Below are 26,916 nucleotides of genomic sequence, written 5' to 3' on the forward strand. Positions count from 1 at the left end.
ATGGGTTGCCTTTTTTAATACAATTTACTTCAGTTCATCCCTTTGATTGTGGTTACATCTTCCAACATCATTACACACTCAAGTCGACAATGTATGACATATCTCATTGACTTACTAAATCTCTCGAATCCTCTAGTACTTTGCCACCATTCTCTCATGTAAAGTCATTTCCCACTTTGATAATGTGTCATCAACCTCATTGCCAATACTAAGTTGAAAATTCGGGAAGAATTTAATAATTACATGTAGATTTTATATATTTTCTTACGTTCCATGTCATAGAGCAATAGATTTTTACCTCCATTTGGACAACCGTCAACACAATGGTTTGGCTTGTGACAACTTACACCCAAACTACCTTAAACACATCTTTGTAGTAAACTCCATTAACAAAAAAAACTTAAAATGTAACAATAAAAGATTCATCCCTGCACAACTATTTGTATCTTGGTGTTCTCTTTTGTACCTTTATAGGGCTATCAACCCAATAGTCACATAGTTCACAATTCGGTCCTTTCTCATCATGTTTATCTCATCTTTCTCTCAACACATGATTTCTCTTGATGAAACTCTTTTAGAGACTCCCAACCCATTTGGGCTTTTGTGCATCTTTCCTCTTGCAATTTTTTTCCCTCCATATGATGAAGGGTCAAATGAACCTTCTTTAATTATGAAACTTATCCTTGGGATAGTCATTGCAAGAAAAGATTTGAGCCCAAACAAGCACTCATCCTCCACACATTTCCTCATTACCCATCCAACCTTTTCTTTTGTCTGTTCTAAATGCCATGTAAGAATCACCAAAACAATGTTGACATTAATCCTTTAGCAATGCTTAGAGCTCATGAATTCTTCACCCAACATGATGTTAACAATATGCAAGAACATGGACTCTTTGGATCTTGAAAACCCCCTTCAATCTATTTTTTGAGATTCTTCCCATGAAAACAAGTTTTCCTCAATAATAGTTGTCAAGAAACCAACCTCTATATTGCCTCCTTCACATTAGTCTCCCTTCTTCCCCAAGCCTTCTCTTTGTTTGCCAATTATAAATCCCACCTTAAATCTCAACATCTTGGGAATGGGCTGCCTTATTTAATGCAATTTACTTTAGTTCATCCCTTTGATTGTGGTTACATCTTCCAACATCATTACACACTCAAGTCAGCAATGTATGACATATCTCATTGACTTACTCTAAATCTCTCAAATCCTCTAGTACTTTGCCACCATTCTCTCATTAAAAGTCATTTTCCACTTTGACAATGTGTCATCAACCTCATTGCCAATATTAAGTTGAAATTTTGGAAAGAATTTAAAATTTATATGTAGATTTTATATATTTTCTTACGTTCCATGTCATAGAGCAATACATTTTTACCTCCATTCGGACAACTGTTGACACAATGGTCTAGCTTGTGACAACTTACACCCAAACTACCTAAAACACATCTTTGTAGTAAACTCCATTAACAAAATAAACTTAAAATGTAATAATAAGAGATTCACCCTGCACAACTATTTGTATCTCGTTGTTCTCTTTTGTACCTTTATAGGGATATCAACCCAATAGTCACCTAGTTCACAATTCAATCCTTTCTCATCATGTTTACCTCTTCTTTCTCTCAACACATGATTTCTTCTTGATGAACTCTTTCAGAGACTCTAAGACCAATTGGGATTTTGTGCATCTTTCCTCCTTGCAACTTTTTTCCCTCCATATGATGAAGGGTCAAATGAACCTTCTCTGGTTATGAAAATTATCCTTGGGATAGTCATCGAAAGAAAATATTTGAGCCCAAACAAGAACTCATCCTTCACACATTTCCTCATTACCCATCCAACCTTTTCTTTTGTTTGTCCTAAACGCCATGTGAGAATGACCAAAACAATGTCGACATTAATCCTTTAGCAATGCTTAGAGCTCATGAATTCTTCATCCAACATGATGTCAACAATATGCAAGAACATGGACTCTTTGGATCTTGAAAACCCCCTTCAATCTATTTTTTGAGATTCTTCCCACGAAAACAAGTTTTTCTCGATAATAGTTAACAAGAAACCAACCTCCATACTTCCTCCTTTACACTTGTCTCCCTTCTTCCCCAAGCCTTCTCTTTGCCAATTATAAATCCCACCTTAAATCTCAACATCTTGGGAATGGGCTGCCTTATTTAATGCAATTTACTTCAGTTCATCCCTTTGATTGTGGTTACATCTTCCAACATCATTACACACTCAAGTCGACAACGTATGACATATCTCATTGACTTACTCTAAATCTCTCAAAACCTCTAGTACTTTTCCACCATTCTCTCATTAAAAGTCATTTCCCGCTTTGATAATGTGTCATCAACCTCATTGCCAATACTAAGTTGAAATTTTGGGAAGAATTTAATAATTACATGTAGATTTTATATATTTTCGTACGTTCCATGTCATAGAGCAACATATTTTTACCTCCATTTGGACAACTATCAACACAATGGTCTAGCTTGTGACAACTTAATACACCCAAACTACCTGAAACACATCTTTTTAGTAAACCCCATTAACTAAAAAAACTTAAAATGTAACAATAAGAGATTGACCCCTACACAACTATTTGTATCTCGTTGTTCTATTTTGTACCTTTATAGGGCTATCAACCCAATAGTCACATAGTTCACAATTCGGTCCTTTCTCATCATGTTTACCTCTTCTTTCTCTCAACACGTGATTTCTCTCTTGATGAAACTCTTTTAGAGACTCCCAACCCATCTGGGCTTTTGTGCATCTTCTCTCCTTGCAACTTTTTGCCCTCCATATGATGAAGAGACAAATGAACCTTCTTTGGTTATAAAAATTATCCTTGGGATAGTCATTGAAAGAAAAGATTTGAGCCCAAACAAGCACTCATTCTCCACACATTTCCTCATTACCCATCCAACCTTTTCTCTTGTCTGTTCTTAACACCATGTGAGAATCACCAAAACAATGTTGACATTAATCCTTTAACAATGCTTAGAGCTCACAAATTCTTCACCCAACATGATGTCAACAATATGCAAGAACACAAACTCTTTGGATTTTGAAAACCCCCTTCAATCTATTTCTTGAGATTCTTCCCACGAAAACAAGTTTTTCTTGATAATAGTTAACAAGAAACCAATAGTCTCCCTTCTTCCCCAAGCCTTCTCTTTGTTTGCCAATTACATATCCCACCTTAAACTCAACATCTTGGGAATGAGCTACCTTATTTGATGCAATTTACTTCAGTTCATCCTTCGATTGCAGTTACACTTCTAATATCATTACACAATCAAGTTGGCAACGTATGACATATCTCATCGACTTACTCTAAATCTCTTAAAATCCTTCTAATACTTTGCCATCATTTTCTCATTAAAAGTCATTTCCCACTTTGACAATGTGTCATCAACCTCATTGCCAATACTAAGTTGAAATTTTGGGAAGAACTTAATAATTACATGTTAATTATATATATTTTCTTGCATTCCATGTCATAGAGCATTAACAATAACCATTCAATTACCTTTTAAGTGAACCCCATATACACATATATATCCAATTTTACTACTTTCAAATATTTGCTTGTGCCTCAACCTCATTGTCTGTTTCGTCTCGAAGCTTTTTCCTTGTAGTGCTATGATATTCCCCAATGAATCTCTTGGGATAAATCCACCATCTAAAGGTCTCACATTCTCTCTTGATGCCTTATCAAAGTTTATTTTTATCTAACCCTTCTCCAAATTCTTCCATTTACTACATTTGATCTTTTTAACGATTGAATTAATCCAATGGAGCCCATTAACGAGCCATTTAAAAAAGTATTAGTAATCATCTAATTCATATATGTACGCTTTACAAAAGTATGAAATTTCAGAATGTGACAATTTCAACAGCTTCAAATAAATTACATATGAAATCTTAAAACAAGAATATACAAAGTTCATTATTTAATCTATTGCTAGCATGCTAAGATTTGTAAAAAATAATAAACATATTTCACTACTTAATCTATTATGGAGGATGCATCTAGTACATACAAGTCTACTATGGACAATACCTCCAATACATACAATCTTGGTGTGGAGAATAACCCCAATACATACACTATTCCCGATAATGAAGGCATTCTTAAAAAATGACGATTCTCCATTATCTCCTAAATTGACTCTCCACGTTTAGTAAAGACAATTTTTGAATAGGGTCTATTAAATCCTCTTTCAGCCACAATTGCTCTCTTATCACCAATCAACTTTTCCACCATAACTCAAAGTTGTCTCTCGATGCCTTGTCAAAATTTATTTTGATCTAACCCTTCTCCAAATTCTTCCATTTGATTTTCTAAACAATTGGATTAATCTAATAAGGCCCATTAACAAGCACTAATAGAAATTATTTTACAAGTAGAGAATGGTTAACTTTCAAAAATTACTAGTGATCTTTGATTCATATATGATCTCTTCACAAAAGTATGAAATTTTAGAATGTGACAATTCTAACAACTACAAATTAATTATATATGAAAACTTAAACACAAATATGCAAATTTCATAATTTAATCTATTGCTAGGATGTTGAAATTAATAAAAAAACAATAAACAAATTTTATTACTTAATCTATTATGGAGGATAAGTCCAATACATACAAGTTTGCTGTAGATAATACCTCCAATACATACAAGCTTGGTGTGGAGAATAACCCCAATAGATACACCATCCCTGATAATGAAAGCATTCTTAAAAAATGTGTGGTTCTTCATTTTCTCCTAAATCAACTCTCCACATTTGGTGATGACAATTTTTGAATAGGGTCTATTAAATCCTCTTTCAGCGACAATTGCTCTCTTATCACCAATCAACTTTGCCACCCTAATTCATTCAACAACAAACACTAATTAGAACCCAAATTATTCTCCTTATCAAAACAATTAATTTAAAATTTATTTTCATGACAAATTATTAATAAACGATCTCAAAACTCTTTTTCTAAACTTAAATGTATTGGACTTCGTGGAAACTTAAAATTGTCAAGAATAATGAATAAATAATAAATAAAATTTGCAAATCACCAAACAAAACATAGGGTTCAAACAACCTATATAATTATGTTTCAAAAAACATGAAACAAAACAAAGGTGAAAACTGTGAAAGCCTAAAACAATTACAAGCTATATGAACAATGAAATGTTAAAAAAAAAAAGGTTCTTCAAACAAAATGAAGGATGAAATGTAAAGAATGTCACGAAAAAATAAAACCAAGTTCTAAGAAAGATTGACATTTCATAAATCTTAAATGTGTTTTAAATATACAAATCAAAAGAAATTATTTCATTGATCTTAAGCGTTTCTAAAATATACAAATGGCAAGAAATGGCTGAAAGACTCTTCCATTTTAACAATGTGCTATATTTTTGAATCAAGGTTTCGATTTAGACTCCATAACCCATCATCAAGATAGGGAGCAAGGGAAGAGAAAATGCTCGTCACAGAGTATAATTCAAAGCACTAATTCAAAAAGACAAACACAAATAAAATACAAAGACTAGTACAAATTGAAAAATTGACTCCAAAAGATAAACCTAATTAAAATCTAAAAACCTTCAAACATATTAACATAGACTGTAGATACTTAATGTTTACAAAACTCATTAAACCAAAGCAAAACATTACTCAAAACTACATAAAGCAATCAACAAAATAGAGATAGTTGTACACTTACTGGAAATATGGCGACCCCGAATTCTCTTGCATTGTCTTGATACTAGCAATCTTTGCCACAACATCCATCCCATCCACCACTTTCCCAACAAGCAAATTGCTAACCTCCAACTGAGGAACACTTTTAGTTGCAATCACAAACTCAGTACCATTAGGGTCTGGCTTCACCTCCTCCTCTTGAACCTCAATCTTGCCCCCCTTGGCCACCAACTTGATTTGTGAGGGTGGTTTGGAAGGGTCCCTAACAATGAGACTCACTGCCCCCTCAAAACTCTTGGACCCGGTGCACCTCTTTTCCAACCCCACGCTCTCCTCCACTAACTCATCAGCCAAAAGGCTACGCTTAGCCATCTCGGAGTCCACGCCATATGACCGTATCCCGGCATTCTGTATATAAAACGGGGTTATTTTCACAAATTCTTTTTTTCTGTAACCTACACCGCGCTTTCCAGAGGCCAGCTCTGCAAATCTTGAGGCTCCAATGGGGGCGTCGTTTCCGAACAGTCCTATGACGATGCGACCTGCTGCTTCGCCGTCGATTGCCACGTCCATGTACACTTTCTTCGTGATCTCAAGCTCGTCGCAGGTTAACAGTTCGAGTCTCCTTGCTGGGAGGGTTAGGGTTTGTGCATCTTCTTCTTGTTCCTTTGTAAAAGCTAGGGTTTTTGCATCTTCTTCTTGTTCCTCTGCAAAAGCTGGCTTTTTTGAGCCGTAGAATGCTGTGGATAGCAGCAGCAGGCCGGGGCCTTGAAGGAGCAGGCGCCTGGAGTTGCAGCATTTTGGAGTGGGAGGGATTCGAGTGCGGAACCGGCAGGTAGGAGGGATTTTAGGGCATAAAATTGTGGTTTTTGCTGGTTGTGATATGAGGAGAGTTGAAGGTATTGCATTGTGGCTTGTTGTTTGGGTTATGGGGAGGGGAAGCTGCCTTATCATCTTTCCTTATTTCCTTTGGGCTAGAGGGTCCCTTTCCTCTCTTTTTTGGTTCCTTTATTTTTTTTAAAATCATGTTTCTGGATAAGGCAGGTGGATTCCAAGATAAGGTAAAATTTTACTTTATATGTCTTCAAATCTTTAGGATATTACAAAAGGAGTTTTTCATTTTCTATTTTCAGATATAAAGATTTTATAAATATATTGAAATAAAATAATTTTATAAATATATTGGAATATAACAAAAATATTTTTTTAAATCATGTTTATTGATAAGGGAGGTGCACTCCAAGATAAGGTAAAAGTAAGTTGGCATATTTTAATTCTTATTCTTTAAATTTTATTCATAGTTTGAAATATTATAAAGAATTTTTATTTTTCAGATTAGGCAAAGGCATGAAGATGTTGTATAAGAGGCCTTATTGGAAGGATGAATCAAAATAAATTTGATGGGGCATCTAAAGGAAACCTCGATCCATTAGGCACAACAAACAATACAGAGCACATGCTTGCAATTGAATCCAAAAAGCTTGACAGTGGAACAAAGAATGAGGTGGAAGCCCATGTTGCACTACTAGAAATCAAAGTGGTAAAGTTTATGTAGGTGGAGCAAGTACATATAGATGGTGACTCCAAGATCATAGTAAATGCCATTGCTATAGGGAAATTCCATGTGTGGAAGGTAGACAAAATCATATCTACAATCAAAAGGAAATTAGTGATTTTTGTATTTTCAAAATCTCCCATGTCTATAGGGAAGGCTGTTTAAACTACTAGCTTAGTAGGTGGGATAAATATGAGGTGGATAACGAGAAATATGGGATGGTGAGGTGACTCGACTTGCATGAAAGATTATTAGCAATGATGTCACTGTAATTGAAATGAAAGGAGGTACGTGTTGATGTGTCGTGAAATTAATATGATGCAAAATTGCTTTGGAAGATAGTGTCAATGTTGTAGCTTCAATTGGATTGAATTGATCTAGAGTTACTCCCCAAGGGTTATTGGTTAAATGTTATTACATTTGATTGATCATCAATTATATATATTGTTAATAATGTCTTGTTGTGGTTTCACAACATGCCTTATTTTTTACTCAAGAATGGGCCCCTAAGGGTTATTCGTTAAACATTATTGCATTTGATTATATATATATATATATATATATATATATATTTAGTGTTAATAATGTCTTGTTGTGGCTTCACAACACATGCCTTATTTTTTACTTGAAAATGGGGACCCCCTCTTTACTTTTTAGGACAAGGGAATATGTTCTTTAGAATTCTATAGAACAAGACGTGTCTCTAAGTGCCTCGAAGATCAGGCCTCTTGTAGTTCTAGGTCAAGAGTCTAGTCAATTAGTGATGTTCCACATTGGAGAATTAGGAAGTCAGAAAATTTCAAATAAAAGGGCAAGCTACAAGTGCATGTGAGGACATGCGCACTAGGCACATATGTATGCCTCTAAAAGGTGCACCATATTGGACACTACCCTTTAGGGATGCACCAACGCATAAGCACACCTTGCACACCCTTAGGGGTGCGCTACGTGCGTGCCACCATACACTTATAAATATGTCTCCCCCCATTGAGCGCTCTCTTAGTGACTCCGGAGCATCGCTCTTTCACATATTCGCACTTGCGTTTTCTCCAAATTCGAGTACCAAGGTGAGGATCGAGCGCACCTTATGCACATAAAAGGGTGCACATGGTGTACAAGGTGCGCCAAAATGTGCATAGACCCTAGCCAAGGCATAACCCTTTTGTCAAGCCTTGTGCAATTGTGCACATCACACATGTGCGAATGTGTGCAACTGCGCATATCACCCGAGCTACTCCACATAGCACACTAGGCATCATGTGTGCTAAATTTAGTTTGTTGATCAATTCCTTTAGTTCCTTCTCTTTTTTGTCAGTTCTCGCCAGTCTAACTTAGTTGTCAAGTATCGTAGTGATCTCCTAAAGTTAGTATACTAATGTCCATCTCTTGTGCAGGTTAAAATGACATCTTCATCATCGTCCATGGTGACAAAGATCACACCTAAGCTAGTAACATTCAAGTTTTAGGGTGCGCCAAAGAATTCTCGATTCATGGACAAGCACTAAGAAGTTTGTGACACATAGATTGGAATGCATTCTTGGTCTTATGCAATAACCCTCACAAAAGATTGGAGATGATCTATCCTTGATTCTGAGTGGGTTTGTGAACGTAGCCTTACACCCTGTGTCCATACAATCCTCTGAGTTGATTATGGCACTGACCCACTGCTATGTACCCAAAGAGAAGGTAGTGAAAAGCATCGCTCGGGAAATAGTATTGGACATCTGCCCAGATAACATTGAGAAGGTTTTCCACTTAACAGTCACATACCAATATCACAAGATAACTTATGATATAGTGGACAGGTGGTGTTGGGAACATAAATGAGAGGCCAAAGACTTGGTGCAAGAGAAATACCTTCTCACTAGGTACCCTCCTAATAGAAGAGCCAGGAAAGTGAATATGACCCGTGGGCATATGGTGGATGATATTGGCTACTGCATAGTCCTTATGACCAAAGTCATGGGACTCCCTGTGGCTAGTCATTTGGAGACATGGATGGTCCAATTTATAGAAACCATCAAGAAGAGAGGCCTACAGATTGATGGGGGAACTCATATCAACAACTCTCTAGATGAGCAACTCATTTCAATGAGATCAAATTCGAGGTTTTACATGACTTCCTATATAGTATACTTGTTGGAAGCCTGACAAACTAACTACCCTAGATTGGTTAAAAGGGGAAGTATGCAAGATCCAAATGCATGGCCTTACATATATACCCTCAACTAATAAGGAAGAAGCTCCCAAAGAGGAGTCCCAACTATAGAATGGTAAAAATGCTTTTATTTTCCCCATAATCCAATACCTAGGAGGAGATTATGCAAAAATAATATCCGTGGAAGTAGCCTCCAGAATAACACAAATGTGAGCATACTACATCCAATTACATACATTCACATACATCTGGGTAGCTGGGACCCTCTAGCGTCCTAAGAAGCTTCCTCAATATCCATAAGATAATTTGATATTGCTGGAGATTGCTAGGTAGTTGGCTTCGGCCTATGAGAGAGCACAAAAGCAACACAAGAAGACATGGGTGTGGTCAATCACCATTAGGGCTTTCGAGGTGAAGCAAAAGCAAGACATTGCCACCTATGAAATTGAATGGTACCAATACTCATTATCTAAGTATCCGGTGCCTCGCCCCTACTTCGACAACATTGGAATGGTTCAACATTTTCTAGGAAGGGAGTTCATAACTGATGCAACAATTGAAGATCATTGGATGAACTACGTAGATAATTATGATGTTTGAAACATGAACTATTGTAGGATGAGTCAACAACTTGTGGAAAAGACTCTCAATTTGAGTATACCACTAAAGGTATGGAATAAGGACAAATCCGATGTATTGGGACCCTTTTACAACAAGGAAAAAATCTTTGAAGATCCCATAGTGAATGCAGAGATTGGCGGAGAAGAGAACGACAACATCCGACATCCAGCATCGGGCATGGCATGTCATCCAATTGACCAAGGATTGGATTAAGAAGTCGTTCTATTTGGAGCCCGTCCTTAATGCACCAACCTTACAGGCACCTGCAAGGCCCATGAAGGGGAAGGGGACTAAGGTCACCGTTCCAACATACTAGGAGAAGTCCCTAGTCAGGCTAGAGACCATGTACAAGCATGAGTGGAAACTGACATACTTCCATAGTGACAAGGTGAAGGGGAAGAAGAAGAGGAAGGTTACTAAGGAAGAAGGGGCCCAACTAGAAGAGACTCGAGACGAAGAAGCCCTTGTGCAAACATAGGCATCCCCGTTAGTGCCAAAGAAGGCCAAGATTGAAGTGATGGTGGTAGGGGTGAAGAAGAGAAAATTGAAGAAAGATATTCCACCTCAGATTCTTGAAACCATACTTGAAGGAGGGGGTGAAGAATAGGAGGAAGAAATTGAATATCTCCCTTTGAATAAGAAGTCCCGATCACAAGGGCCGCATAAGAGAAAAAAAAGGCAGAGTATGATGCAAATACCCACAAAGACCCAAGAAAAACCAATTCAAGTTGAAGAGTCCATTGATCAAGAATAAGAAGGTTGAACCAAGTCAATAGAGGGAGATGGGTCCTATGTATTTGATCTTTCAGAGTTTAATTTTATGCCTACGAGGAATCATTTGGAGGGAGGTGCACTAAACAACACCACACACAAAATCACTGGGTGAGGATTGGAATCAACTACCTCCACACAAAATTTGATGCTCAGTCATGTCTTGGTTCTAGCTTGGCCCGAGTTGTCTATGTTCAGTTTCTAGTGTGAGATGACCTTGACATTTAATTTGGTTGTATTTCATTTTTGTTGTAAGTCGACGTGTGGCTTAAATGTACATTTAATGCAAGGGTTTATTTAATTTGTAACATACTAGGGGACTTGTGGCTTAGTTAGGTATAAGTAGGGGGTCTTATGGAGTATTGAGTCATTATTGAGTGTGAGATCCAACATGGAGAAGATGGAGTAGCTAAGTGAGTGAATTTTTCCTAAGCATGGATAGAGCGCTGAATGTGAAGCAATTTGCACCAGGACCTTGGGTTAGAGAAGTTGATATGAGAAGATCTTGATCTGGTTAATATTGTGGTGGATTGTTCTTTCTGGAGTCCAAGATATATTGGTTGTGAGGTGGCAAGTCATGGTTCTAACTTACAATTGTAGAGGACTTAAAGATGGATCAATGGATGCAAAGATGGAAGGTTGATCTTGTTGGGGCATGATCGTAGAGGGTTTGTGTGATTTGTATTGCAGATCTGTGTTCATGGACTTGTGATTTGTTCTTGGTTGTTCATGCAAGGTGGCAAGTTGAGATCTGAGTTGCAGACAATTCAAGTTTTTCACAAGGAGCGTGGGAAGGATTTGTTGTAGAGGGTTTGTGAAGATCTTGGAAGATGCTTATGAGAAGATTGGACCCTAGGTTGATTGTGAATCTTCATAATATAGTGGAGACGAGGATTAATGGGACAATTTCTCGGGTGGACGCTATTGTGGATGTTGTTTTTCTAAAGGCGTTGAGGAACCGAAGAAGAAATTTATATGCTATTGAAGCTGGAGTCGACCGATCCAGAAGAGAGTTGTCTAGCCAGTTAGAAGACTTGTTCGAGAATGAAGACAACATGGCAAGGTCAAGGAAGAGGTCGGTTTTGTTGATCAGTTTGTGGAGTTTGATGCAAACCTTGTAGAACAACCTATGGTTGTTCCTAAAGAGGTTCCTAACCTTGTTAATGTTGGGATGGAGATTTGTTTTCATGATCAGTTGGTTGGATCTGACACAGAAATTGCAGAGCACTTGGTTGTGGATAATCAAGTTGTTATGGGTGATGATTTACATGTTGCAGAGCATCTTGTTGTGAGCAATTAGATTGCTGGTGGTGAGAGTTAGGCATGTGTTCGAGAGGATTTCTTTTAGTGTCTAAATTGCAAAGTTCATCAAGGATGATGAAACACAAAGGGGAAACCATTTGATGCAGTGCAGAGCAGGAGAATCTCGAAAGGAGGTGTCCTAGCCCCCAACAAATAACCACACAATGAAAAAAACACAACAATGCAAGATTTGATACAAGAAAAAAAGATACAATCACTAGATGGGATTGAATGATAGCTAAATTGAAGCAACAATTCATTCACGTGGATTATGAGCTTGATCTACTAAAGAAAATGCAAGGGTTGAAGCAAGCGGGAAGATCTATTCAGGGGTATATCGAGGAGTTCTACCGAGTTCTCATCAGGATCGGCCATGTAGAAGCTAATAAAGAGAAAGTCACTCATCTTAATGGGTTAAGGCCAAGTATTTAGGAGGAGTTGAGTTTGGTTTGAATGAATAGAATTGAAGTCATACCTGTTTTCCCTAAGAGTTGAGGAAAAGTTGAACAAGAAGTTTGATAACAATAATAGTGGAAGAGGTCGTGGTGGTAGATCTAGTGGACGTCTTATGGAGGCCGAAATGATAATCAAAAGAGAAAGGATGAGGCCAATAGTAGTAGTCAGAACCAAAAGAGAAATATTCTCAATCATTTCCATGATCATAACAATAGAGATCAAAGAGGAAGAAGCAAAGGGAGAGGATATGGAAGAGGAGGTTTCCATGAAAAGTGTTTTCACTGCGGAGAAGAACGGCATAAAGGATTTGAATTTTCCCAACACCAAGGATAGATTAGAGAACAAAAGGCCAAGCCAGAGTTGCACATGTTGATGAAGATACCAAATCATCACATTTTGAAGATGTTGAGAGAGGAAAAGTTCTAGTTAATAGAAGAGTCCCATTGAGTGGTGAGAATGAACCTAGTCAAAGGAGGAGCTTGTTTCACACAAGGTGAAAATGTAAAGATAAGTGTTGTGATGTGATCATTGATGCTAGAAGTATTGATAATCTGGTATGAGAAAAGATGGTCACAAAGTTAAAACTGAAGAGACAAAAACACCCACATCTATACCATATTGCCTGGGTCCAGGATGACCACAAGGTCATGGTCAATGAGTAGTGCCTAGTGGAGTTCAAGATTAGAAGCTATCAAGATGAGGTGCTTTGTAATGTCATACCTATGGACATATGTCATATTCTTTTGGGTAGACTATTACAATTTGACATGCATGTTGTACACGATGGGCATGCAAATATCTACACACTAACAAAGGATGAGGTGAAACATATGCTGGAGATATTGAAGGATAAAATGAAAATGTATGTAGTGTTCCTAGAGTATGTTCTGTTGATGGAAAGAAATTCCTAGAGGGTATGAGGCATGAATATATGTGTTTTTCTATAATTCCAAAAGATGGTAAAAAAGAAGTAGAGAAGGTGCCTGCAGAAGTTGCAGATTTGTTGGAGGAGTTTCTAGGTAATGTACCTGATGGATTACCACCAATGAGAAAGATCAATCACCAGATGGACTTAATTCCAAGAGTGAGTTTTCCAAACACGGAAGTGCACAGAATGACACCAATAGAAAGTGAGGGGTTAAATAGAAAAGTGCATGAGTTATTGCAGAAGGGGTTGATTCAAGAGAGTCTGAGTCCATGTGTTGTACGAGCGGTATTAGTACCAAAGAAGAATGGAGAATAGAGGATATGCAAATTCACAGGCTATCAACAAGATCACAATCAAGTATAGGTTTCCATTGTGGTGGATGGATGATATTATGGATTGTTTGAGTAGAACTATATATTTCACAAAAATAGATCTAAAGAGTGGGTATCTTCATATTTGCATCAGCGAAGATGATGAGTGGAAGACTACCTTCAAGACAAGGGAAGAATTGTATGAATGGTTATTCATGCCATTTGGGCTAAACAATACGTCAAGCACTTTCATGTAACCCATGAATGATCTACTGAAGGAGTTTCTAGGTAATTTTGTCATTGTTTACCCAGATGATATTTTGATCTTTAGTAGGACATTGGAGGAGCATTTAATGCATATTCATAAGGTGTTTGACAAGTTGAGGGAATAAAAGTTGTTGATAAATATAAAGAATTGTAGTTTTTTAAGGAAGGCGTTGGTGTACTTGAAATTTGTAGTTTCAGTAGAAGGTCTAAAAATGGATCTTGAGAAAGTGAAGGCTATCCTTGAATGGCTTATTCCAAGGAGTGCAATTGAGGTAAGATATTTCCATGGACTAGCTAGTTTTTATAGAAAGTTTATCAAAGGTTTTAGCAGTACTTGTTACCTATTTCAGTGAGAAGTTGAATGATTCCAAACAGAAGTATCAAGTTTATGATCAGTAATTTAACGCTATAGTTCAGGCATTGAAGAAGAGGAGACACTATCTTCTTGTTAGGAAGTTTTTTTGTATACTGATCATCAAGGTTTGAAATATTTGAATAGTTAGGGAAAATTGAATCGAAGGTATTTGAAATGGGTTGAGTTTTTGTAGAGTTATACATGTGAAGTCTAATAGAGTTGCAAATTCTCTTAGTAGAAGACAACTTTTGCTGATAGAGATGCATATTGAGGTGGTTGGGTTCAAGGAACTCAATAATTTCTATCTAGAGGATCATGATTTTTGTGAAGCTTGGAAGGCTTGTACAAAACCTGTTACACTTGACAGGATAAAGTGGTTGGATTTCACAATCCAAGATGGTATGTTGTTCAAGGGAAGTCAATTGTGCATTCCCAAAAGTTCTATGAGAGAGTATTTCATTAAGGAGAAGCATAGTGGAGGATTGGTTGGACAATATGGTAGAGATAAAACCATTGTCTTGGTTATTGAGAATTATTACTAGCCATTGTTGCAACAAGATGTGAAGAAGTTTGTACAGAGTTGCAGAGTATGTGAGATGGAAAAAGGAGTGAAGTAGAATATTAGGTTGTATCATCCATTAACTGTACCAAAGAATTCGTGGAAGGATGTCTGCATGGATTTTGTTCTTGGCTTACAAAGGACTTAATAGGGGCATGATTTGATATTTGTGGCAATTGATAGATTTTCAAAGATGACACATTTCATTCCCTCCAATAAGACTAGTAATTTTGTTCATGTGGCGAAGTTGTTTTTCAGAGAAGTGGTGAGACTACATGATCTGCCAAAGAGTATAGTTTCATATCGAGATACCAATTTTGTTGGGTATTTCTGGCATACATTGTGAAAAAAGTTGAAGACACATTTGAAGTTCAACACAGTCCATCATCCACAGACTGATGTACAAATAGAAGTTGTGAATTAGAGTTTGGGAAATTTGCTAAGATGCTTGGTTGGAGATAGACCAAAAGGGCTAGGATATGATTTTACCATAGGCAAAATCTGCATACAATAATTTTGTCAATAGGAGTACCTGTAAATCACCATTCTAGATTGTATATGGGAGTAGTCATACAAATGCTTCTGAATTGAGGCAATTGGATAAAGGAGAAATAAGTAGTGTTGAAGTAGAAGATATTATTGAACATTTGAAGAACATCCATGAGGAGGTGAGGAAGCACATTGTTAAGATGAATACACAATACAAGGCTAAGGTAGGTGTGAAAAAGAGTTACAAGGAATTTAAGATTGGCTACAAAGTCATTGTTCATTTGAGAAAGGAGTGTTTTCTAGTGAGTACATATAATAAGCTGAAAATGAAGAAGTTTGCACCATGGAAGATAGTGAAAAGGCATGATTTCAAAAATGTCTATGAAGTAGATTTGCCTATTGAATTAGATATTTCACCAGTTTTTAACATTTCAAATCAGACAAAATATCATGAAGGAGGTGATGGAGATGAAGTTTCAAAAGCACAGTGGAGTATTCCAATAGCTAGTTCGGCTAAAAAGGAGATCAAGGAGATACTAGATAGTTGTGTTGGAAAAAGTACAAGGAATAGAACTTATGAAGAGTACCTAGTCAAATGGAAAGGGGGGCCAATAGAAGATTCATCATGACTAGCCAAGGAGGAGGTTAATTGTCTTGGTTTTCCTCTGAATACCTGAGACATGATGGCGTCACTTCTCATATTATTTTGGGTATATGATACATGAGTATCCTGGGTGTAAGAGCAATCTTGCATCACTCAAAAAATATTTCATTTTTGTTTTTTGAATAAGGGTTGTCTCAGTGCAGAGTTGTTGTTTCTGGAGGCTTATTAATTAGTAAGTTAGTTAGACGAGCTCAGAATGTCCTAGTTTTAGAGGTGGATGTTCATATTGGAAATAATAGCTTAGTATCATATCATGAATGTTCATGAAGTTATTGCAGATCTTTGGTGTGCAATTTTGGTATAAGAATTTTAGGATTCAAAATGGGGTCAACTGGAGCTTGCGTGAGTCAGGTTGTGTAGATCAGTATCTGAGGATTTCAAAATGGGGTTATAAAAGCCAATCAGAGTAACTATTCAAAAGTCATGTTGGGTCGACCAAAATTTCTGAAATAAGTGTTAAAGGTGTATCGGGTCAACTCTAAATGTTATTTTAGGTTAGTGTTCGATATCTAGAAACTTGCCGAGTGGTGTAAAAATTTATATATAAGGAATGCCTATACATTGTCTAGTACAACTCTGGGTGATAGTTCACAACTCTATGCTGCAAATTATTGTAAGGAAGGCACCTATGTGGGTTTGCATATTGTATTTCAAAATTCTATGATTCTGCATTTGCGGAGACAATAAATAACCCATATTTTGTTTGCACAAATTTTTGTTATTTCTTTGTTTCTCTCATGTGTTTGTGGTATTAAGGGGAGCACCCTTTATCATATCTTTATTGATCACTGGGGAAGATACTTAGTGGACTACATTAGTGTTGTCAAATTGATTTCAGGGGAAGTCATTTGGAAAGATCCAAAACAGATACCTATTTCATCACTTCGAAAGGCCCTCTGAGCTGAGAATGTATCAAAGAGAAAAGTCATCCTATCTAAGAATGATTATAAAATTATTTGGGCCCCTTCAAATAGTAGGCACTACTCTATTAAACATGGCTGTTTTTCATATCAACAAATCAATGATAGAGCTAATAGGCATAGAACCTTTGTCTTCTATTGGAACAATGTGGTTCTTCCAAAAGCAAGATGCTTTGCATGGTTGGTACTAAACAACATAGTTCTTACTAGTGATCGTCTTCATAAATTCAACATTGCTCAGCCATTAAGACGTGTTCTATGTCAAGAGGAATTTGAAAATATAGATCACCTTCTACTACAATGTACTTATGCACAGGCATGTTGGATAGCAATTACGAGAAAATTGGGATTACATTTGACATTTCCAAACACTTGGTGGAATATGTTTCAAAGTTAGCCTCTCTTAATGCAAAAATATTTCTTTGCTTGTATTTGGAAATGTATCTTAGCATCCATAGTTTGAGCATTATGGTGGGAACAAAACAAGAGGATATTTAGAAATTTAGCCTTAGTAGTTGAGGTGGTTATTGAGGTCATTGAATTGGCTATACCGGAATTAGTCAACAATTATGTTTGAAAGACTAAGTGCTCCTACATGTTTTCCCAGTGGGACAACACATTGCTTAAATCCTAGAAATATATTGCCTTTTTGCCTTCATTCCTTCCTCCTCATGCACCTTGAAGCAAGCTATGAGTAGAGTAGAAATCAAATGACATCCACCATAATGCAGTTTTCTTAAAATCAATTTTGATGGTTTGTCATGTGAAACCCCTAGTACTTCATAAATTGGCATATGTATTAGAGACCACATGGGTAAAATTATTTCCTTCAAATCATCACATATTCCCTAGGCACTAATAAAATGGTAGAAGCCCAAGCATTACTTGCAAGGATTGTTCTTGCTAAACAAATGAAACTTTCCAAAATCCAAATTGAAAGAGATTTAAATTTAATTATCTTTTCCGTATCTTTCACACATCATCAAACTAGAAACTAACCCAAACCCTCAATCAAGCATGGTCTATCATGGACGACTTCAAGGAATGTACTTTCTCACACACATTGAGAGAGGATAACTAGTAGCAGCCATCCTCACAAATTTGGGATGTGATCAGATGGAAGTGGACTCTTTTCATCATAATCACCAACTCACAGACTTTCCTAAATTGCAAGAGCAAGTTCCGATGGATCAGGTTGATGACCAAGATTACAGAGTGCGAGCTCAATAGCTGACCTCAATGGCATTATTTTGAATGTGTTTCATGGAATTATGATAGGATTCTATGGGCTTGGTTACGTGGAGCCATTACAAGTTCCTGTTGGATACGAATCCTCACAGTCCAAGTGCCCATGAATTTGGTTCATTAGATGACATGGTGGCACCAAATGCTACTGCCTTTCGTGTGAAAGATCATCTCAAGGGTAGTACAAAATCTAAGCCTTTGTACCATTGTAATCATAAATACAATAGGTATACAAAAGTGGTATCTTGTCAAAAATCTGCCGCCTTTCACTGTTATGATTTTTTCAGACTATTGCTAACTCAAAAAGTGTAGTATTATGAAATTTAGAGGATGGTAGTTGTTTATCTGAAGCCAAGTACTAGGTAAGGCACACATATGCCAGTTTAATCAAGTGCAATTAATTAAAATTTTGCCAGCTCACATATTTTGAATATTCCACACATCCATTTTTTATAGGCATTGTCTACCATGCAATTTATATGCACCTCTTTTGAGTGTATTTCTTTTGTATATAAAAGACTTCAAACTATTTAACGCTAGTTTAGGTGCATATAAGTTGTACCATAGCCACTACCTTCTTCGTATAGGAATATTTTGCCAATCATGAGGATGGTTTCTACTTTGGCTTTAAATACAAAACATCTCCATTACTCATCTCATTTCGACTCTTATAAACCTCTGCCTAAATTGGGTGTTGGGCTTCTTTCATATATTCAAATCATGGAGTAGGAACCAAGGAATTACATAGTAAACATTCAAGTTAGTAGCTAGGAGAAGTTGTTTGATGGTTTTCTATTAGATGATCTACTGAACATTCCATTCAACATGGAGTGCCCTCATTGTGCTAGAAGCATTAGAAATATTTAAGGTGTTGAAATTGTGTCTTTGCAGGAAAATCGTTTCATTTTCCCTTAGCTGATGTGCATCTTCCTCTCCAACATCGCCAACTTCCTACAAATTAGCATCAAATTTGAAGATGTGGTTAGGAAAATAATCCGACCTGGTTTCATCTCGGACGAACAAATAGCTAATGCAATTAAATCATTTTAGGTGACAATCAAGGAGCAATGCAAGAAGGAATCAAATTAAACATCAAGATGTAGACTGCACTTGACATTCTTCCCCCTAGTGTAAATTTCCCATTTAGGTTTTGTGTTTGTATAGTTTTTTTTTGATATGCCCTTTGATGAATGTAAATGATGGTAGATACTGAGTCAAGTGTTGATGCTCATTTTGTATGTCTTTGTGTGTAGATGGAATGTAAATTTTGTCTAGGGTTTGAATTTTCTATTTTTTTAATTTTTTTTTATGGAGGGTTCAGACCTGCAAGGCACGAAGCCTGTGAGGTAGTCCAGCGAGGCACAACCTGCGAGCTTTGAGATACTAAATTATTGTAAATTCAAAACTTTATTATTAATAAAATACAAACATTTACCTATTGAAACAAATATTGAGATATGCATTCTATCAAATATTGAGATATGGTATTATTGTACTTGTAAAGTAGGCAATGTACTATTGCATTCACTATGTTCCATTAGTGAATTAGTTTTCAACATATCAACCAATTATGTAAAGTTTTCATATTTTTCTATCAATGTAATATGTTATTAAAAAATATTTATCTCCATTATAATTGGTTCAATTCATTTGGTCTTATAGGACCCCTTTTCTCAAAGCTCCCACCATATTGCATTTTTAACGACAAGATTTTTCAAATGTATTCTATTATTAATAAACTAATACATGAAGAATACATCTTCTATTATTTCTCCTATAAACATCAACACCGTGAAGTAATTTATTGTTTTAATATCAATTTTTCTTCTCTAAAACACAACATAATCTATTAAAAAAAGTATATTCATTCTTAATTTAAAATTTAACATTACAATTTAAAATTTAAAACATTACCATTTAAAATTTATTTATTTATTAATTGTTGATGAAAAATAAATTACCAAGTTATATATTATATTTTCTTTAATATTTCAATATACGTAGTGCATGGTAAAAAAAAAATTCGACATATAACTTAATTTCTATTATATTAGTTCATAATACATATTATAATATTAAAAATATAATTGAAAAGTAATAACTGTATTAGATATCTATCTTTTTAGCTTTAATTTCCTATATATATTCATTATTATTATATTTAATGATCGTTTCTATTACAAAACATTCTGATGGCAAGTACATGCCACTATGTGGCACTTGTTGTTCTTGTCATCATAATATATAGATTCTATGAGTGCTATGGTGGAATATTGCCCAATTTGTGAGATGTCGCAAGTTTGTACCTTTGACACAATTTAATTATATTAATTTTTTAATTATTATTTAATTTAAATCTTTCATTCTATAAATGTATTGGTCATACTATATTAACTATATTTTTAGGTGCATATTTTATCAAATTTTGAAGTCTATCAAATTTAAAAATTAGGTGTACCTTTTTATTTAATTATTTATTAACTTAATAAGTCTATTATTTATTTCTATTTTTAAAAAATTAATTCTAGCAAAATTTGAATCTTGATGTATTTTGTATTTGGATTTAATTTTTTCTATATTATTTTTAAGTTAGATTTAATTTTAATATTTATTTATTTATTTACATTCTTTTATTAATTTATAAATAATAATCAAAAGTTATAAGAATTAGTTTAACTTTTTTACTTATTAAAACTTAATTATCATACATTTCCTTCGTCTCCCCACCCCAACCCCCACCCCCACCTCTGTGCATGTCTTTGTCTTTGTGTTCGTCTAACTCTTTATCCATATCCATCTCTATCTTCTTCTCTCTATATCTCTATCTTCCTTAGTATATCTCTATCTTATTGCCTTCCTCTCTTTTTCACTTTGGACCTTAATGTATCCCTCCTATCCATTTCTCCATGTTGTAAACATATTATCTCTTCTTGGTAATGGAGCTTTATTATCTTCTTAATTTGGAGGTTTCTTTTTCAATCATGTTTGGATCCTAATAAGTGAATGCATTGTTGATTTGAAGCCCACTTATCTTTTCATAACAAATCCTTTGTTGGATTTCCTACTATTTGACCTCATGTACTGCAAATTTTATGCATTAAACAAAATTGAGATTTCCTCAATTGCCCTCCCGTCAATTTGGCAATACCCATTGCAAAATATGGTGTAATTGTATGGTACAAATGCATTTAGCGAATAATTTAGTTGAAGGATTTGTGAATTTGTTTTTATCAGTAAAAGATTGAGGCCCAAAATAAAATATCGATTAACGAATAAAATATTACAATGGTGACTCCATTCAATGAAGGGACCAATAGGAAAGAACAAAGTAAAGAAAAGCTCTAGTCTAACCCATGACTTATTCAGTCCAAAAATGCTAATTATAACTTTTAAGATTCCACTTTGGACTATTAGTTTGGTGAAGACTTTGAAGTCTTCATTTACATATCCAAATATTTGATTTATATTTTTGGTAATTGATTACAAAGCCGTTACCTTTTGGGCAAATAGACTATAAAGGAAACACTACTAGTTAGCCCTTGAAACTCAAGGCTAGATGTTACAAGGAAAGTGTTGTTACTATCTTGATAACTAGTCTTCATAACCAAGAAAATCATAAGGATGACTATTTGAAAGTTCCTTTATCTAGCCATACCTCTGAGAGAGAATGATGATCAATGGACATGTCTTTTGTAAAGTTCTTATTATTCTTGCATGATTCCATTTTTTGTAGGTACACATTCTCCTATACTTCTTGACCATAGTTAGTGTTCCAAGGAAAATAGAGACAATCCATACTTTAAAATAATACCTCTTATTATAAAATACCATATTGAGAAATGAGAATGAAAAGATTTATTAATTCCTTATTTCTTTGTCAAGTTTCAACTAATTGTATATACTTCCTTTACATTTATTTATAGTATTAAACAAAGAGTGATGGGTTAAGGTGTATTATTAACTATATTCTTACAAACATAACCAAACATCCACATAGAAGAATTTGTGGAATTATCTACATTAGCTAGAGAGAATCTAGCTAGATCATATGCTTGATGAAATTTTTTCCTACTTAGAAATTTAGATTCATTTTCTGTAATAAGTTGGTCAAAAGTGTGACATAGCTTTATGCTTTTACCCACATGCATTTAAACATTGGAAAATGTTTGACAAAAGATAAGGATACCTCTCCCTAGAGATGTGGTTCTCATGTTGGGGCAAATTTTGAGAACTCCATTGGTGGATTACGAGGGCCTCCCATTTTGATGTCATCAATACTTGTAATATCCTCTCTCCTTAAGTTGTTTCCCAATGAGGTTATCCTACAAAGGTTTGTTAGTAAAAACTATTAAATTTAATTATAATAATTAATATTTACATATTCACTTATTTCTACATAATCCTTAAGGATTACTTCAAATTAAACTTCCCCAACCCTTTAGGAGGATGCCCTATCCTTTGGAGAACGGTCCTTGATTATTCAATTTTCTTCTAGAAACTATTATTCAAGTCAAGCTTCATAACCCTCTATTAGATAATTGGGAGGGAGGGTTAATCAGTTATCCACAATCCCTTTAAATAATTTCAGTACCAACCAACATTAATAATCATCATAAACTTTCACTCGGTGTAATCATTTAACTTCACGATTAACTCATCCAAACATTTTAATCAAAATTGGTCATTCAATGTTCTATTATAACCAAATAACAGTAATATGACTTAGTTATTGCTAACCATAAACTTAGTTGTTACCGAGTTGCGACAAAATGAGAAAAAAAAAATGCAAAATAACTTGAAACATAACAACATAAACATATTTGACACCAATATTTAACATGGAAACCCTGTGAAGGGAAAAACACCTAGGACTAAAAATTGAAAAAAAATTCACTCTTCTGAAGTGATCTTTGTTAGGAGCTAACCTTCTTAAAGGTTACAACACATTGTTAATGTGACCTTGTTAGAGGATTTCAACTAAAAGATCATCTAGACCTTATCACTCCTTGATCTTGTCTAAAGAGTGGTCTACTCTAAAGGACTTACAAACACCACTAATCGATGTTACCATATAGGATTTTATAGAATTGTTAGGTCCACTCGGTCTAGGATATTCTCTGCTACAATTATTAGAAAGTAATAGTGTAAAAATGATCTATTTAGGTATAGCACTATGTTGGTCTCCTTTATGTTCTTGTCTCTGTTTAATCTCTATTTTTTGATCTCTTGACTATGTTCAGTTGACTAGTTGAGTCACTTCTTCAATTCTTTCTTCTTCAACAATCTATTTGGTTCACTTGGTTCAACTATCTTCCTTCAGCTTCTTCAATAGTTCACACAATCACCACTTTTACAATCAAAATTAGCAACCTAAAATTCATCTTATCTCCTCCTTAAATAGTCATTTCTGTGCTTCTAGATTTTTCTATTTTTTGTCGCTTAATCACAATCATCAATCTCAAATTTAATGTACTTAACCACATAAAAAATAGAACTTTTCATAGAACTATGTGCTCTTCCTTATCTTTCTTTAATCTCCATCATCATATCCTTATTGAATTTTCAAAGTCATTGATCTTGCAACAAACTTTGCCTTGTGTCTTTTACCATCTCAAACATTCCATATTTCCATCAAAAGTCAGCCTTAGATTCCATTTCTTTCAACTTGATCTTCCAATTATTACTCAGTGAACATAAAACTTCACTCGAGTAATAAAGTACTCGGTTAATACTAGACTTACTAGAATAATACTAAATTCCAATTTACTTTGTCATTTTCTTTGTGAATATTATAGTCACTCGACGAATACTATCTTCCTTCTTTAACCTTGTCACTCAGTTAAGCTTGCATAGTTCAATACACTACAATATTACATGATTATAAAATAATCAAACCATCATTATATTATCATTGTCCAACTCCTCCAAGTTCTCATTGTATACCATACTTATCAACTCTCTCTTCAACATACTTTCTTCAAATCCTCTTCATGATCAAACATAATGATATAACACTCTATTGAGTTAGCATAATGTCTAGCCAACTAAGACTTGACATCAATGACAACATAAAAACTAATATGACTCTTTTACATAGATTCATAGTATTACCAGTTACAATAGTAGTTGAGGCTAACAACCTCTGTAAGGACCCTTTTTGTTATGTAGAATGATCCTTGATTAGTTATCCATGTTCCTTGAATGGTATCCCTTAAGGTCTATAAGACTTTCCTATCAAATCCTTTACATTTTCCTTAAATATGATCACCTAAATCCATGTCCTATATTTTATTTGATTCTATATATTAACATGAATTGATATCATTCTATCTTATTTTAGCTTCTCCTTTTGATATGATTCTCCTTTTTTTTCCTTATTCAATGCTAATTGATAAATCTTGTTTTATTTGCTATCTATGTCCTTTTGAAAAGTCACGACCCTTCATAATCATAATATTTTTGAAAATTCACAACACATCATAATTACAATCCCTTCTAAGAGTGACACCACTTCATAATTACAACACTTTCCAAGAGTCGCATCCTTTCATCATTGCAACCGTTTGAAAAAGTCACCTCGTTGTTTTCTTCTCATACATTAACTCTTCCGTTAATGCTTCTTTAACTCCCATCTTCTTCTCTTCTTCCCCTTTTTCTTTAAAATGAATTATCCTCCCTTATATATCTTAATTTGAACGAGTCACATCTCTTTGTTATATATATCTTAGTTTTTCATTAGATTTAGTAAAATTATATTATTCTATATTATATTCTATATTTTATTATTAATTTATTTATATCAGTAAAAGGCCTTTGCTACTATTTATTAATTTTTAAATATTACATTGTCGTTTATCCCTATTCAAAGTACAGGCATTGGGGTGAAAAGAACAAGGAAGAAAACCCCCAGCCTAGCCCAGGATGCGAACGTCCTCTCTATTTTATGATACAATTGTCTATGTTTTTTAGCAAAGGGCTTTGAGAAGACATGCCTTCTCTTACACGAGAGACAAAACTTAGTACAACACTATTGCCTCTTCGATCTATCTCCTTTATACATTACTGAAATTTGACTTGCATTCTCGTTATCAAACTTTTTTTTGAAGCTTGATTGCTTTTAAGATTTCCTTCTTTATTATGTCCTCATGATTCCAAAGTTCAAAATTCAAGTCACCAAATATTCTTTCCCACATACTCTGTTTTGGCTAAGATCCTTGTTAGTAATAGTGTATCATAAAGATCACATTGAATCAAAAATATTTATGTAAATAGCCATTTTCCTTATAAATGGAGAAAGTATTTTTTTTCTTTAACCACTTTTGAAATATGAATTTATTTTATGATAGAGTAAAAAAATGAATTATTAGGAAGGCTACTATTAGCAATGTCTCGTACTAAGAGGCACTAAGAATCCTACCCATCCTAAATCTAGAAGATGAAATACACATGTATGAAATATGTAAATATAGAAACAAATTACAATCAAATTAATAGCGAGTGACTATTTAAAGAGAAGGCCTAAAAGAATAAAAGAGAAAGACACCATAACTCAAGACATCAAAAATCCTACTTTTGGCATAGAACCTATGAAAAGATTGTTCATCTTAGTGTGATAAGTAAACTAATCAAATATTAACCTATTGTCGAATCCAGATGTAAAAAAATGATCCTAAAGCTTTTATCTCATATTATTTCGCCGAGGACTTTTACAATTATTAGATGATTGGCTAATTTGATTGTTCTTTATTAGAGAATATTCATCATCTACTCCTTTGTTTGTTAATGTATCTACTTCCTTATTTCCTTCTCGACATATGTCTTTGATGCCCATTTCTTCAAATTTGTCAACTATCTTTAACACACATTCAAGTTTAGAGTTTAATATCCAATTTGGCATACTCCTTTTACTTACTGCATTTAAAATGATATATGAATCTCTTTCATAACTAAAATGCTTATACCCAATTCCAAACTAATGATTAATCCTTTAATCAGGACCTCTAATTCTGCTATATTATATGTTAGCACCCTTAGAGGCTTGGATCTTTTTATTATCCACAAGCCTTTATCAAAGTGGATAATACAACCTAGTCCTAAAGGGCCTAGGTTGCATATTTGTATTAGTTTTACTATTAGTTATTATTAAATCCTATTTAGAAAAATAACATAGTTTCTACAATATTGTCCCAAATCTTATAAGGCAAACATAACCAATATTTTTTTTTTGAAAGGTGAACTAATGGGTAATACAAATGAACCTATACTTCTTGTGAATATACCATCATACTATGGGGTGTCGACAATATAACCACTCATGTTTCCTTGAGAGTATTAGAATGTTGCCCATTCTATCATTTCGAAACACCATCCTAACCTTGGAATGAGACATTAAGTAATAAAAAGAGGAAATTAGGTTTATCTGTGAAACTTTGACTAGGCAATTACAATGATAAAACATTCTATAAAGTTTCAAACACTTTACATAAAAGGAGGGAGAACCCAACTTTAACATATGATTTTTTTTTAAATTATTACAGTTTCCATTTATTATATAGTACACATAACTTATTCTACTTCAATGCTATATTGAGTTTGAATATAAGGTGGCT

General features: G+C 34.6%; 1 protein-coding gene across 1 annotated transcript; it reads right to left on the reverse strand.

The window, feature by feature from the left end:
• Positions 1-4,589: 4,589 nt before the first annotated feature.
• Positions 4,590-6,728, reverse strand: LOC149575051 (Cyclophilin-like peptidyl-prolyl cis-trans isomerase family protein). The gene is made up of 2 exons (XM_089814916.1): positions 5,729-6,728; positions 4,590-4,878 (listed from the first exon to the last, which is right to left on the reverse strand). Exons 1-2 carry the CDS (start codon positions 6,658-6,660, stop codon positions 4,776-4,778), a joined length of 1,035 nt encoding a protein of 344 aa, XP_089671042.1. The 5' UTR covers positions 6,661-6,728; the 3' UTR covers positions 4,590-4,775.
• Positions 6,729-26,916: the final 20,188 nt, after the last annotated feature.

This window comes from Cupressus sempervirens, chromosome 2 (genome assembly GCF_028749045.1).
Source record: "Cupressus sempervirens isolate cs-2001-9-10 chromosome 2, ASM2874904v1, whole genome shotgun sequence".
NCBI lineage: Eukaryota > Viridiplantae > Streptophyta > Pinopsida > Cupressales > Cupressaceae > Cupressus > Cupressus sempervirens.

Bases quoted from the DNA above. Each gene is read 5' to 3' on its own strand.
- LOC149575051 (XM_089814916.1), bottom strand. From the start codon at position 6,660: ATGATAAGGCAGCTTCCCCTCCCCATAACCCAAACAACAAGCCACAAT. The intron at 4,879-5,728 runs GTAAGTGTACAA...TGAATGAATTAG, and splicing joins TCGGGGTCGCCATATTTCCA to GGTGGCAAAGTTGATTGGTG.